This window comes from Lissotriton vulgaris, unplaced genomic scaffold, assembly GCF_964263255.1.
Source record: "Lissotriton vulgaris unplaced genomic scaffold, aLisVul1.2 SCAFFOLD_3329, whole genome shotgun sequence".
NCBI lineage: Eukaryota > Metazoa > Chordata > Amphibia > Caudata > Salamandridae > Lissotriton > Lissotriton vulgaris.
This window is the reverse complement of record NW_028248629.1, coordinates 1-16,457: the sequence shown is the minus strand read 5'-3', so window position 1 is coordinate 16,457 and position 16,457 is coordinate 1. Positions and strand designations below refer to the sequence as shown.

The window sequence follows — 16,457 nt, the reverse complement described above, 5'->3', positions numbered from 1 at the left end:
GCTGGAATAGGGGAATCTGCTTCCTTTTCTTCCTCAGAGCGAGTGGTGGGAGGGGCAATCGGTCTGCAGGTGTGCCGTGGTGCAGGGACTCCTGGTTAGTTGAGTCCCTGCAGCGGCACCGGCAGCGCTGGTGTGTAGAGCGCGACCCTGCTCCCTGATGTCCTTCCTAGGGGCTGTGAGCAAACGTGCTCCCAACAGCCTTGCTCTGCCAAACTGCGACGCGGCACCCGCGCAGCGGGTGCGGCTAGCTGTTGCTGAAGACAGAAGGCGGCTACAGCAAAACTTGTCAGCAAACGTGGGAAGACGCCGGTAAGCCCTCGGCGTTTCAGTGTCCCCTGTAAGGGTTGTGAGAACACAGGTACTTTCAAATATTCAATCACAAACTGACCTCACAATTAACGATAGCAGTCAAGGACATTCTTCTCATAAGCGAAACCACTGTTTGATCATTTCCGAATATATTTTACGCTATCAAGCCAGAACATTAGAGCTGTCGTACATCCAAGATGCTATTGATCTTTTTTGCCACAGAGGCCCTTTACCTGGGAAAGAGTGCAAGGAGATAGCTCTCCTAGTTAAAATGGAAGTCTGAGAGTGCATTAGCTGTGAGTCCCAAGATGTTTTTTATCCTTCTGCAATACTGCTTTTGAGACCAATGATAAACAACAGGTACAAATATAAAAGCAATCTTGCTTGCTTTTCGGGCAGAATAGATAATAAAGAAAAAGTATGTTTTCTTTGTAACATACTCGATTTAACAAACATGGATATGTAAAGATAAAAAGGTCATCATGTGGTCAAAATGCTACTTACATTTGTTAGATAAGGAAAATAGTTCCACAGAAGTATTTGACTTCTATTAGGGCTAGATGTACAGAATGTACCTTTACCTGTTTGTTTAAACTTTCTTTATTTCTCAATGATAACTTCTTGCTGCTTTCTTTGGTTCAGGAAAAATCTTTGTTTATTGTATGCCAATCATTACTTGAAAAGTGTGTTTACACTTACTAGGCATAGCAACCCTAAAGAAATTTGAAAATGAATAAATATATATAATTAAAGGAGGAGGTTTTAAAATAGTCTTGCTTGCCGGTTGCCTACGCGAAGACAGAATTAATTACACTTACAGTAGAGCCTAGTTTTAAAATGTAATGCTGCCTCTTTGACAATTACGCTTAAGTATTAGCTAGTGGGCCAGGATCAAGTAATGTCATGTAGAAACTGAGAATGCACCCCTCTTTTTCAGAGACGTTGTCCTTCTCTTGAGCAAGATGCTCAGACATGGATCTGAAGTTAAAATATGATTTGCCCATACCAGGATTGTTAGGAACAATACGAAAGGACATCTCTGCCTGAAGATGAGAATTACATTTTGAATTACTAGAAGGAGTCCGTCTGTCTGAGATTTTTGACTCATTGTACTTTTCTTATACATTAATTTAAAGCGCTACTGCTCACTGTGAATGTTCCAAAATATTGTGACTGAAGCTTGGGATAAAACAAATTCATGCCTTTTCGGATAATATTGCTTAACAATGCATCTTTCAGAAGACCATTTATTTATATGAGGTTTAAAACTTGTGATTTGGATTTCAAAGTACGACGAAACTGGTATGCGTATTTATATGTTTTCATTATATACTCACCCTCAGAAATGCATCCAAGGCTCCATTTTCCATGAATTCGATCACTATCATAACCGGTTTCCCTGCAGTTAAGAGACATAGCATTGCATGCATGAGAACAGAAAGTTTATACCAAACATCCTGCTTTTTTATTTATTTTTTGATTAAATGTAAATACGAAAAGAAAAACTCCCGCAATGAGAAGGAGATTAATAATGCCATGAGAAACAGCATGACTCTTGGGTAACAAAGCACACACCTAAAATCGCCAAAACCCTACAGCGCCATTTTGTTTTCTGGTCCGGTGACATGAATAGGTTTAGGGTAGACACTATCAGCGATATTCTGAGAGTCAGTTAATGAATTAAATGTGCCACTACATGAATAGTGAATACATTTTTATACGAGAGCTTTTCAATAAAACCAGGATTAGTACTTCCTTTTTTAATACATGCAGTTTTAAAATAAACGAAAGTAGACTGGCCTCAAACTGCATAAAAAATACAAAATGAGATTGACAGCTTAACAACAGAACAGCTCAACACACAGGGTCAGTCTGCCTGCAACCCAAAGGGGGTCCACCACTTGATGGTTCATAAGTAATCTGGGTGAGAAACTCAAAATGAAAAAAAATACTTATTTTGGTTTCCTTTGAAGAGCCATACTTAGGCACCTTTTTAAGAGATGCCAACATAGAGCTCAAAAAAAGCAAAGGGCGTAAGACACCCAATAACTTCTTGGAAATCCTGGTCTGTAAAGTGAGGAGAGCTCTCCTTCTCATTTTATGGATGCAACAAACGAGGCATTTTCCCCTGGGCACATAAAAATATATAATTTGCTCTAATAGAAAACAACAGTTTCAATGTTCGCATTTCAGAAGTTTCTAAAAAAAGAGTGTGTCTTTGCAGGGCTTTCTAATTTTCTCTTTGAAAAGTTCTAAACACATCAGGAAAGTTAGCCCCCTTGGGCGATACTGTGTTATACATCAGTTGAACCAATCATCAGAAGCAGGCAGTATCTGGTGCTTTACGTTCGTGCATTGATCAGGTATACTAGTAGATCCTCACCAATCCCAAAACCCTACCACTACTGTTTCCTTTGTCCCTCAATAGAGAGCTTTATGGAAACTGTAGGGAAGGTTATGCAAAGACAAATACGAGACTACACATTGCAAAACTCCTCGGTTCGAGAGAGAAAAAGGGCTAGAAGTGGTCTATGGGGTCTGCAATGACATGAAACTACTTGAAGACCATACATGTATCCATGATGAAAAGGAGAATCTCGTTGCGGCACATCTTACTTTGCAATCTCTCACTAACGGATCTAGAGGAAATACGTTTTCAGTGGCTATCTCCGTCATCTACACTTTCTAAAACAGCTCTTCATTTTCCATGCAATCTTTATAGGTACTAAGGAAAGAAAAAAAATGTGCCTGTCCAATCTCAGCTACATCATAGTGTCAGTAATAATTTTTGGTCTGCGGTCGCAGTAGTTTTACAACTGCAGTGTATTCAGTACACAATGACGAGACAGCTTTTGGTCCCTTAGGCAAGAGAATCTGAATTCAATAGTCGGGTGCTTAACTTCTAGCGCAAACTTAATTTGTATCATCCCAGTCAGGCAACTAATGTCTGTGACCCTACATCTTCTGACTGTACTCCTTAAATTTGAAGGCAAGTCCTTCTGTATTCAAGCTGCAAAGCACAGAAACGATCTTTCTGTTGCTTTCGATAAAGAAACAAATGGGAAAAGTCAATAAGAAACAGACCTGACTTTTACCCATACAAGCACAACAATATTGCAATTGCACTCTGTAGCGCCAAGAAACACATCGGTAAGAACAATGAAAAGTGCACTACTCGACAATGTAACTCCGGAGATGAGAACAACCAAGAGAGGAAGTTTCATATTTGGAATATAAAACAGTTATTTCAAGCAGTAGAAATTGAGGGTCACTCACCTCTTGTCACAACTCCTTCCAAATGGACAACGTTAGGATGATCAAACTGGCCCATGATGCTGGCTTCGCAGAGGAAGTCTCTTCTTTGTTTTTCTGTAAAGCCAACTTTCAGGGTCTTTATGGCCACAGCAACATCTCTCTTTCCTGGGAGTTTCAAACGACCACTGCAAACCTCACCAAACTCTCCTAAAAAAGAGAGGTATCACTCTTTAGATTTGATCAACTTATCATACACAATTTAGGATAGGAGATTCGCACAAAAAGGCAATGTTAAGAGTGTGCAACAAAACACTCAATACCTACTTTGAAGCAAAGGATCCAAGATCGAAAGAAAATCGATTTTCCTATTGCTCAAACTATTGCTCACTTTCTAATAAGGGACAAACAAAATACCCTGAGATGGATAACTAATGTTACTCTATGAATGTTGCACTTTCCAGCAGTGATGCTCAAAACAGCAGTGCTACATGAAGGTGGGGATTGCCTGTGTGTGGTATTCACAAGTCAATGTTGTACACCTGCATTTAGTGATCATGCATTGATAGAACTCGCCACGTATATTCAGATAGCGGATTTGGCTTTGCACTGCCCGAAACTGCAGGAAATACTGCAAGGCAGCTGACATTCTAACAACTTAGCATTAAAGTGACAGGACCTACATAGGAATGGTCACATAACAAGGGTAGTGGATATCTAGGGCTATGTATAAGGAGTGAATGTAACCCGTAATTTTGGGAAGCGCAATTGAAAGAACTTAAAATTACGCAAAGGTACGTATCATTTTGCAAAAATGCATCTCCGACTAAAAAAATTGCTTAAACCATTTGTTCGGGTAAAGATTCAACTCGAAAATGTAATTTCGAGTTGGTTTCCTGTTGCTAGCATTATCAAAAACTGCTGTCACATTTGGATTTGCTGTTTTGCATTAATTAATTAGCCTAATAGTCTGTTTGGGTAAAAACAATCTACCTGAAATGTTTGTTGACCATCAACATTAAAGGAGCTGCCACTCACATTAAATAACTGCCATTTGCATTCAAATTTATAGTTCTGCACTAAGAAATTACCTGAATGGTCCACTTCGGTAAAACTGTACCTTAATCGCTGCTCACGTTAAAAAGGTACCCATATGGTATAACTTGCATTAACATTTCTACCCGAAATCAGTGTGGTGTAATGTAGTAATATAATATTCTTGGTAATTTCACGTAGATATTGTTACGCAAAATTACCAGAATTACACCCATCACTCTAGCGTAATTACATTTTTGTCCAGGCCTACTAAGTATGCCGTTCACTGGTCTAATCTTATGACTTTCCAAATACTTACAGGTGATAACAGTGCGTTTGTGAGCTCCCTTGAGAACGAATACAACCTATGCATATTAATATTATTATTATTTATTTTTTGCAGGACAGCTCATCCCTCAGGCACTAATCAAACAGGATTTTTAACACAATTTGGTGTTTTCAAGTATGTATCTTATCTATGAAAGGTGATAAGAAGGTGACTGTTCCTCCAGAAGATCCTCCAGAAGATACAGTAATCACCAGAGCTTACTTTGAGAATGCATGGGGAAGGACTTTCAGTGGCAAACTCATGATCGCCCTCATCTCTTGGAAATGGCCTGGGGTCTGTGGAGTCACAGTCTCATCTGATGCATGATACCAAGGAATCAAAGAGCATCTGGGCATGTTTTCTTGTCACCGAGATGGGAAGCGAAAAATGGGAAATTGCACGACCAATACAAAATACTTCAAACCACTTTTGGTTTGACTAGGGTGTAATATTCCTCCACGCATTCGGATGACGGGAGTGTGTGCTGCTGCAACCCAAAATACAGTTTGCAAAACCTGTGAAAGAAGAGGAACATTTTGCAATATCCTATCAAGGAATCCATGTGCTAAATGGGTCCAAACAATGTGGGGTTAGGATAACATACCCTAAAAGAATAGAGGGTGCTTTTTCTGCCTCACAAAGACAACATTGATATCTTCAAAGAAAGAAAGACCCACATGTTTAGTATATTTTTTTAAGTTTCAAGATTTTTTCAGGGATTAGCATGTGGTTGTACTTGCAGCATACCACAGGGAAATATTGTCATTACACACTGGCCTAATATGCTTGCTACCTGCTCCAGCAGATCCTGCCCACACCCACTTTGCACGGGGAGGATTTATTGTGCTTTTCGCGTTCTATATTGTTCCCTTGAGGTGAAATTCTCATTCTAATTGAAATGAGAAATGATTTCCTAAAGTTCAGTTCAAAACCATCAAATAAATAGGTAGGTCCAAATCTACTCATGTACCTGCATAGCATTTACATGTCAGTCATTATCACTGGATTAAAGACATGGGTCCAGAGAGACTGTATCTCAGTGATTCATTTTCTAGATGAAACATGTTCAGCCTATTAAACACTTACAGCAATAATAAAACGTGGCCTTTACCTTTGACATATCTCAAGATCAATTTATGAAGAATCAGGCACCTATGAACGCAGGCCAGCATTTATCTTAGCAGAGTTTCATTGATTTTTCTAAGAGCACAGTTGTTCATATTTACAGTGCTTGTCAAACCAGTATATATTTTCAAGGCTCCCACCGCTGTGTAAAATGTTATGGCAGCAATGAAAAATAGTTTTTCAGGAACCTGCAGCACCGGAGGTTTTTCTTTACGCCTCAACTTTATTTCAATATAGACGTTTCAACTTTCCAATAAAAATGTCCCATATGTTAGTAATAAATATTAATTCGTGGACGTTTGTGTTGTGCAAGTAACATGATTTAAGTGAGCAACAAAGCCACAGCTTGTTTTATAGGAGAGAGAAACAAGCTCCATCAAGTCCACGTGAATGAGGTATAGCCCATAGACTACATCAGATGAAGAAGTTGTGTGTCTGGCATTTTAAATTCTGGCCCTGATCTATTTCATGCCAGTCCTGTACTGAAAAAAGAAGACATTCTTAAGTGACCCTACTTGTTTGATAAATGAAATATTCTGAAAAAATGCATTTTAAAACAGTCAAGTGTTAAAACTATAATAGTCCGATGAAATATTGAGTGGAAATATCAACACAGCAAAGGTAAAGCAAATAATATCAAGAACATTTACTGATCTACAGCAACTGACAACTGTCTTCTCTCTTGGTCCTTACTCCAATACTGCTTTACAGATAATTCTATATGATTTAAAACACAGAGGACATATTATCGACTAAGTGCTTTGGCCCGGTTTGTGCCGCTGTGCATTCTCACTGAGTGGTTCCCACTGCAAACCGGGTAATGCAGCAAATTAATGAAAGACATCCTTAATTTTGACTTTTCTAACTATAAAATATGATTCATAAACATTCTTCTCGTCTTTTTAATTTAAACAGTATTAATTTAAGATTATTTATTGCTTGTGTTAGTTACCACTATCTAAGGGGCTGATCTCTGAAAGGATGAAATTGGACATTATCCAACACAATACACCCATCGTTGTGCTATTTACCATTGATGATGAACATTAGAGAACATAATTAAACTTAATGTTTCTTTTTCAGTAACAATGCCAAAAAGAAAATTACTTCATTTTCTTAAAAATGACTTTGAAACGAATTATTCTCTCTCCGTTTACAGCACTGCTTAAATTAGTTTCACCACTTTCCTAATATCACAGATGTCATTTTGATGTATATGATGCGAATGTTACTTCAACATAATCTGTAAAGCAACAGTGGTCTTACCTGCACCAATCACTCGTTCAATCTTTATACAAGATGCATCAAGCTCTTTAGCAAATTGATGGACAGCTCGACTCGGATCTTCATAGGTTTCAGGGTCTATGTATGTCTTGGTACCTGGAAATTTAACTGTAGTGATGTCAGAAAATAGGGCTCGATAAAGCATAGCAAGTATCCTGCTACCAGTCTAAGCTCATGAGATATACTATAGACACCACGAATTATTACAATTGTAAAAGGGATACAGCACAAGACAAGAAGCTGATATAGGGACCTATTCATGAACTGTATTTTGTAGCATGTTTCGTTGTATAATTATTGAATTACTAAAAGTACTTAAAAAATGATAATCTCAAACCTAAGTGTGGAGTCTACACTTCTACCTCTCCTATCACTCTCCGCCTCAGCTGCAGAGATATCCATACCTATAAGTATAAGCTTTAGTAGTAAATGCGGGATGGATGGAGGGGAGTGGCTGGAAAAAGGGATTTACTTGCTACAAAAGTGGAGGGGTTAAATGAGGAGTAAGGAGGGCTATAGGAAAGGTTAGGCAGGGCTGCGCACCAATCCAAAAAGAGTATGCCCATTGCTATTCCCAAACTGACCTTCTATAGTTACAACAACCAACAATGACCCTAAACAGACATGTACTACAGCTTAGTGCTGCCGTAAGTCTTGCACCTCCTAGGTAAAGCATAACCCTCATATAGAAAATAATGGTGGCAGCGATTTAAGATGCCACAGGAAATAAATAAATTGAACTACTTAAAAAACATAAATCAAAGAATTAAACGTTCAAATAATTATTGAAAACAACAACATGTATTAATATAGCTTTAAACATTTTAATAATGCTTTTTAATTAAAAGAATTATGTTAACATTAATTCAGATTAAGAATAAATACATAACTTGTTATTAATTCCATATATCACTTTTAATCATTCTTATAATATGTTACAAAATATATTTTAATTGCTGTGAAAGCGATTTTTTCTTAATTTAAACTTAAAAAAATAATGTTAATTTAATATAGCCGAAAGAATTCAAAGTTTTACTTAAAATTAAGTTATTATTGATGTAACACTCTTTAATTTGGATCTGCATTTAAAAAAGATGCATAAAATGAATACCCATTACCATTTAACATAAATATATGTTTTACATTTTTTTTCAAACCTTAATAAACTTTTAAACTGTTCCCCATATTATCCCATTCAGAGCTCACTGCTCCAATTGCAAACATCTCCAGCAAGTGTGCAGAGCATCAAATACAGTCACAGAGTCACAACTAGTAGTAACTTTATAGCCGTGTTTGATTTTTTTTTAGAGACTTCACTCTATATTTCAGCAGGTCCGGACATGTAAGTCTACACTTTTGAGTAACTTCACACTCGTAAATGATGACTAGCTAATGAAGTAAAGTTACTCAAGCTTGTAAGAATAAACGTACTTTTCAATTAAATAAAAATACATTTTTTAAAACTTACTTGTAGTAAATCTATACATGTAGATTTACCTATGTGACTAGACCCCATAGTCTTCAGCAATAAAAGCAGCTAAAGATCAGGTGAATGAACCCATAAAAATGACAATTTTTTCAAGGAATTCAGTGGACTGCATGACCGTGACTGCCCTTTGTGTTGTTTTAATCAATGCCCGTTGTTTTGCATGGGCAATTACCACTTAGTAGAACCAAGAGATTAGTGCCTGCACAAATGCAGAAGAGAGAACTTTTATTGATCATTGCTTCAAAAGTAGCAGTGCTACGACAGACAAATTATCGTTTGCACCAGTTTTTGGCACCTGCACCTTAGTCTAAATGATACTCGTCAGTATTCATGGAAAAATGGAATTCAAAACTACAAACCCTCTAAGCATTTAATGCGCTCAGCTAAAAAGATACATAGGCAAAATTCTACTTTTATTATTTAAAAAAAATCTGGGTATAGATAAAATAAAATATCACATTTTATGATCTACATTAAGGGTATATACATAGAAGCCCAAGCTAATTTCCATGAGCTCTAATTATAAAATCCATGAGGTGATGAGAGACAGATTGATAAAGCTACACTGATAACACTAGAGCTAAAAGAGTACGACATATCGGTGTGCAGAGCAGAAATGGAAGTAAATTGTAATATCAATACAGCAGTACTATTCAGGAGGCGCGCGACCTACGTAGATTAACGAACGAGGCTAAATGCAAATCTGTCATTGCAGCTGGAAAACCAGGTGAGAGTATGAAAATGACAATAGGTTAAACAAAACATCTGGTGGAAGCGGACAGGGATGGAGAATGAGCCATGCTCTTGTGTTTGTGTTGCGCACCAGGGACGATAGAGGAGGCCTCATTGTGCATCTTAAGCTAGTCTCTCTGGCTTCTTTATTTAAGCTCTCATAAAACCTTTTGACAAGCAGAGGCAGGTTTGGCATGTCAATGAGCCTACGCTGGAGTGGACTCAATGGCATTTTTTTTTTAAATAATAGCAGGGAACAACGATACAGTGTGTGATTGTTCGAATAAAGACTTAGATTTTTTTCTTCTAGGATATTGGAGGGGGTTTGAAAAAAAAAGTAATTGCAACTCCATTCTTTGCAAACTCGCTAAAGGCCCACTTTTAGGTTTCAGTGAAAATGTTATCTCCTTCATAAGTGGATTAGAGCAGAATCTCTGCTCAAGCAGTAAGAGAAAATCACGGCGCACATAGCCAGTGACCAGTCTTCTGTTTCATTTCCACGTGGACGCAGTTGTCTCATGAACAGGAACTGACTTTAATCAAGAGATTCTAATGTAAGAGCAAACCGAAAAAGGATCTAGTTATGAAGTAATGGTATACTCTAAAATATTTTTAATTTATTGGTTTTGAAAAATGAGATACAATCACCAACCACATGCATCTGAGGAATAGGTCTACTTATCCTTCTTTACTAGCACATTAATAAATTATGAAGTGTTATTTTTTCCTGTGGTGATCAGTAAATGGAGTTTTAACTTTACACTTGCTCACTAAAGAAGAGGAAAAGGAAGCTCTTAGTTCTACATGTAAGACACAATCCTGCTTGAGTTTCGATATATTTACCTACTTATATATTGATTGGTCAGAAGACGGGAAGGCGCAAGAGATCGATAAGTAATCTACTTGTCACAGAAAAAAACACCTGGCACCTGCAACAATCTGGATAAGATCTTCCCGTATTCAGATTTATTTCAACCTTTTTAGTTGTATTCTCCAGCAGACTCCCTTGATAAACCCCACTTGTAAGAGAATTTGCAATGTCTTTTTATTTAAATTAATATGTGGTATGTTTAATGAGCAAAGCTAAAATACACAGTCTGTTTTATGAATAAAATGCACGGGAAAAGGTGCAAGTGCTTAGGCTCAGCTTGGAGCACTATGCTCTGGGAGCCCAGTCTGGGACTATCAGGATGAGCTGAGCCCAGCCTCCCCTACCAATCTTCAGAACTCAGGGGAGTAGCACCAGAGGTGGAAACGCGTAGAGCATTTAACACTATTAAGTACATATGGGTGTAGCTAAAATCAACACAAATTAGAATTAGATGTGTGTCAGCTTGAATGCAAGAGTGAGCAGATACCGAAACTGACTTTGATAGAACTACAAGTCACTTGGTACTAACATGCAATTGGCTGACTGTAACATACATAACTATGGTACCTTTTCGAACTTTGCCTGTATAGGTCCCGAGTGACAACTAACTTCCAAACAGGTAAGAGTATTGTTTCTTTTAACACAAATGCTTTATAATTTGTGGTCATTAAGAGGCAGCAGTGGCTCCTCCGCTAAGGGAGCATGCAAAAAAGGAAAATTAAAATGACAGTAACACAATGTTATTATAATTGTGTTTTCCGTGCTGTAGCTACTTTAGGTGTGCCACAGAGCTTGGCTGTCATCACAGCCAGAAGGGGGCAGAGAGCTTGGCTGTCATCACAGCCAGCAGGGGGAAGAGTGGTTGGTTGGACGATGGTTTCGCAGGTCGTCTTGGGCCAGCCAAACAGTCAAGCGCACTTAGCATGTTCCACCCAGCGGTATTGCACAACCTGGGTGGCGAACATGCACAGGCTAAGAGCCTAACCAGACTGCTCAGACCAATCACAACGCTGCTGTCATGCTGGTGACTGAAGTGTCATGATTGGCTTAGTGGAGCCTGTGTGCTAACTGCTTCAGGTAAGAGAATCGGAGGAGAGACGGCGGTCGTGCAGAGGTAAGTGAAATGTAACTTTTTTTTCACCACCCACCTGGCTGCCCCCGTTTCTTACCAGCTGCCAATATTAAGAGGGTGCATCAGGTGACCCAACACCTTCACTGGAGCAACTTTCATCTTAGGCTGCCTCTCCACAGGCCACAGGGAAGTGGTCTCAAGCGAACAGTGTTAGCCTACCATCTCAGCACATAATGTGGAATAAAGATTAGTCGAATACCAGAAATAGGGACCTGCAGATTATTTTAGCAGGCTGAAAACGTAGAACTGGCATATTCAATTGAGCTGCAGCAAAGCCAAAGGCAAATAAAGGGCACTGGTTGCCATTTTTTATGAACTGTTTCATGCAAAACGTCTTCTCATATTTATCTATTTCTCTCATTGATTTTAATGGGAGTGCGAGGCTGAAAATGATTTAATACCCTCATTTACTTTTTTTCTGGTGTGACTTTGTGTTACATGAGCATTTTTTATTCAGTCACACACTCAGGCATAGCAGGTTTATGGACTGGAATGGCATGAATAGCTAAAGTCAGTGACCTAGCTGAGGTGGATTGTCTTTGCTAAGGTGAAAGTAACAGTGTCTGAACTAAGGAAGATCTCCATAACTTGACATACACACAAACATTAGGATCCTTGTAGTATAGGATGGTTACATGACATGCAGAGTCAATACTTTCAACCGTGTTGCCCACCACGCATAATTTGAGAATCGTTAAGACTGTGTAGTAGTCTGCTTGCTCAATACTCTCCAAACCAAGGTAAAGAAAGATCACATTTGCTCTGAAGTGTGGCATTAACAAACTGAAGGAAAGTGGAACACTTACAATGAAAGTATAGCTCTTCGTCTCCTTCCTGGTCTGCTTTGCTGTACCCGCAGTGCCTGGAGAGAAGACATCAGTTTACCAACTAAATCATGAATTAATGTACTCCTATCGAGTCAACACTGCTGCTGGCAGATTCAACCGCAGATTGTTTAGAGATGTAAATATGACAAAGAAATGACTACCAAAGACTTCTCTTACCAACATCTGCATCAAACATTAAAGTAGACTTTATCAATAAACATTGATATAATTCTCAAAAATGGGACTGCCTGAGGAACACCAAGCAAGAGTGATTGTCATTTTTGTTTCATTTCAATTGCCCTCAGAGGCATTGCTGTGGTCTGATGTAAAATCTTACACAACCGAAAGTGACATTTTAGTTCATGCAAAAAAAATGTTTAAAGTTCTAGAATCTTAGCTTTCAAACTACATGTTTGGCAGAAGGTAAAGGGCATCTTCTTTCCAATATCGATTTAATACTCTCTATCGGTATTATTGTTTTCAATTGTATATAGTGCAAACAAGACTAAAAGGAGTCTTGAGCACTCCTCATAAGAACAGATTTTACCTGCATACAAGTACTTCGCAAAAGATCAGTTATATATTTTTACTTACATTGTTTAAGTTACAAAAGAAAAAATACACAGTTACATAAGTTTCACATGCACAGATTCCACTTATACTGATCAAGTGAAATACAATCTATGCTACTGTTTTGCCACAGACAAGGTAAAATAGATACATTGGGTTGCTAATTTCAGTGACTGAAAAAGCCAGTGAAATGGACAATGAGATGCCAGGACGAAGGCAACCACTGATTTTGGAGTCCAATACAGGAATGAATGCAGAATGGCACTTGATCATGATTAAAAAATCAGCAATAGTACAAGCCTCATCTAGGAGGATTATCAATCGTGCCGACGTGACTGTTTGAACTTTTCTACAATGGACCCGCAGCAGGTGTAATTTACTGCATCTCAGATTGCATGGCAACATGACTCCTTGCTGCTTAATGTATTCACATTTTAAATTATTTTTTATGCCGATATATGATTGTATTTATGGTTTTATGTTTTTTATGATTGTTTTTACAATTGAATAAAGATTTTATGATGATGCTGATTATGATGACTGCTTGTTGCATCACTGTTCTGCAGAGAAGTCCATGGTCTCCACAGGCAGTTCTAATGTCTTACCCATTGCATCGAATCTGCTTTCAATAGGAAAGGCTATATCTCGGATAACCAAGGTACAACCGAAAAGGACAGTTTGAAATGCAAAGTCTTTAATATGCAGTCTGTTTCTGCAATTCATGTTTGAAGATGAGATCACTGCCAAATGCAATTAGCCTTTCTCTGCTGAACTCAAATGATAATGGGAGCTGACCCTGATCATAGGAGCATAATCTTTAACTTCACATTTCTCACAGAAATCTAACACATGCATCCCAACTGTTAATGTACCTATTAATTCAGGTTATTTGTTCCCAGGCCCTCTGCAACGAGAGAGGTGTGTTGTAGCACAAAGAAGGCAGATTGGAAAAAGGAAGCTTTGTCATGGAACCTTTTTTCATGGGTATCTATGTCTTACACCTAGAAATTCATTCGTAGGACACATGATCCTTGAGTAATCCTGACATACTCGCAGAAAATGCTAAGTGAATTGGGCTTGGATATATAGAATTAAGTCTAAAATATGAGTAAGGCACAAATACTCATAGAAAATGCTTCTGCCTCATGTCCGAACTCTCTGGTATCAACAGCGTGCTCAATTACCTGCATATGCTTTACGTTAGCGGGCTCCAATCAATATTATTGACAATGGTGCAGCAAAGCAGACAAGCACATGTGTAAGACCTTCTTAGAGGCCATGTAGTAGCTGTGCTCTTCAAGAGTGTCTTTGTGGGATGAGCCGGAGGCAATCAACAGATCTTCCCTACGAAGAGGTAAGGGCAGTCTGACACTGCAAACCTCCTTACAGATGCCATCTCATCCTCTATTGAGGTATAGATTGCAAGCTAAAGACATCCCGCCAAGGAATCAACTGAATGGGCAAATAGTGTGGCGTCCATTGGAATGAGGTGTAAATTAAGTAATACAACTTTCCGCACAGTTCTGCTTGAGGCCCGGCCCCACTTGCACTAAATTCTGGTCAGAGCTTACGTCACATGTACCAATGAATCTTAACAATGGGCTTCATTAATATGCTGAAGTTGCTATTTTCGTTTTACTCGATATAAAATTCATTGAAATATAAATATATAGTATGAATCACAAGTCATGATTTGTAGTTCGACTGAACCTTCACTATTTAAAGTCTGCTATATGGATTTTTACTGAAGCGATGTTAAAAACAAACCTATAATTAAATTAAAACACACAAACGCTGAATAGAATTAAAATTCAAAAACAGAAAAAATTGTGCTGTACCTTCTTCCTATGATGAAGCCAAAGACCATGAAAACCAGAATGATGGTCCCCGCAACAGCAACCACAGCTATGATGATGACTGGATTTTGTTCACTGATAACTGCTGTTGCTAAAAACAGAACAAAACTCTGCACATGAGTAAAAGCACAGCAACGGCCCTACTCTGCTTCCAAACAACCACAATCCACCCTTCTTATCCTCCCAGGTACTGACAGTAGCCTTATTATATGTCATGAGTGAAAGGATACAAATATGCAACTACGAAGAAAATGGCAACAAGCCATGAAACAAATATTGTAACTGCATCATTACTGTCAGTGAAAGTATACATTCATCCATCCATCCAGAAAATTGCAAGGAATAATTCAAATTTGCAAAAGACTGCTACTTGTTACACAACTTTAAACCCACAAAGGCACAAGAGTTGTTTATTAAAGTAACTGCAAGCAACTAAATAACTAAGGAACTGGTTTATAGTTTGGCAGATGGGTTACTTCATAAAAATGTGGCGGAAATTCCTTCCGCTTTATTACATCTGCTACAGGATATAATGCACTTGTAACAAGATCATACGGCATAAGTGCCACCTTTGTGTTATGATATGTTATGTTAATTTGTAAAGCGCAATAATCACCCGAGAGGATATCCAGATGCTTGGGGTGTAGTAAAAGTCCACTAAACTCTGAATCAGGCCCTAAATATTTTACACAGTTAAATAAATCATCAAGCATTCAACAGTTCACATCTGAATCACTCTGAAAACCCAAATTGACTTCCCTATTCATTGACTGTGGGCCAAGTAATGGTATCCTGAAGATAGAAAAGACCATCTTCTTAGAGGCCACGCCGGTCGTCAGTAAGTGGAAATCGACTTGCGAATCTGAGAAAGTACCTATTCAATTTACGTCTTAGGTGCCGAAACGTTACCTCCCCTCACTTCTTCCAGTACCCCAACATTTAGATTACATTGGGGTAATTGGATATATATTTTGTGTGCATTTGATGTATTTAATCTATTAAGGTGTCCTACCTTGAACCTCTCTTCCACCGTTCCCACAACTCTGGGCTTGGAGAGTCTTGTAGCCAGAGATTCAGACACTTTTGGTTCTAATTTAGCTGACTCCCATGGTTGGGTATGGGACAAAACGTCATACTACAGTGATGCCACATTAAAGTACAATAATCCCTGGCTCTATGATCCAGACAACTTTTAGCTTTGCCTGATGTTGTTTGCTTGTGGCTGATGCTCCTACCCTGCCATGATGTATATTACCTTGCCATGATATCTACTTGACTGGTAAGATGTCGGCATGGCAAATTTCATGACATGTCACCTAAATTACCTCTTCTATGTGATCTAATACCATGGAACCCAGATAGGACAACTCTTTTGGTATTAACAAAAATATAATGGATGCTTTTGTTCACATCAACAATTCTCAGGACTTAATGCACGCTACTATTTTTGTTGGATCTCCTTAATAAAACATTTCAAGAGAGGCACACAATGTATCTGAGTTTATCTGTGTGTTTTCTCATTTGCCTTGATTGCTTCAACCTAAGGTGTACAGCAGATACTGAAAGACTAATCCCACTTTGAAGAATCTTGCATTGAAAAGTCAACAATAGCATTAAACGTGTTGTGGTAAATTCACATTCCAATCC

General features: G+C 38.3%; 1 protein-coding gene across 1 annotated transcript in view; it reads right to left on the bottom strand.

Moving 5' to 3' along the window:
- The window catches only part of LOC147663886 (ephrin type-A receptor 7-like), a gene marked incomplete at its 5' end in the record, with an annotated part of 47,724 nt that extends 32,823 nt beyond the window's left edge, over positions 1 to 14,901 (bottom strand). The window contains 5 exons of the mRNA XM_086950127.1: positions 1,647 to 1,708; positions 3,586 to 3,771; positions 7,316 to 7,429; positions 12,364 to 12,419; positions 14,793 to 14,901. Of these exons, the coding sequence (XP_086806253.1) occupies positions 1,647 to 1,708; positions 3,586 to 3,771; positions 7,316 to 7,429; positions 12,364 to 12,419; positions 14,793 to 14,901 (527 nt within the window). The remainder of the gene's footprint in view (positions 1 to 1,646; positions 1,709 to 3,585; positions 3,772 to 7,315; positions 7,430 to 12,363; positions 12,420 to 14,792) is intronic.
- Positions 14,902 to 16,457: the final 1,556 nt, after the last annotated feature.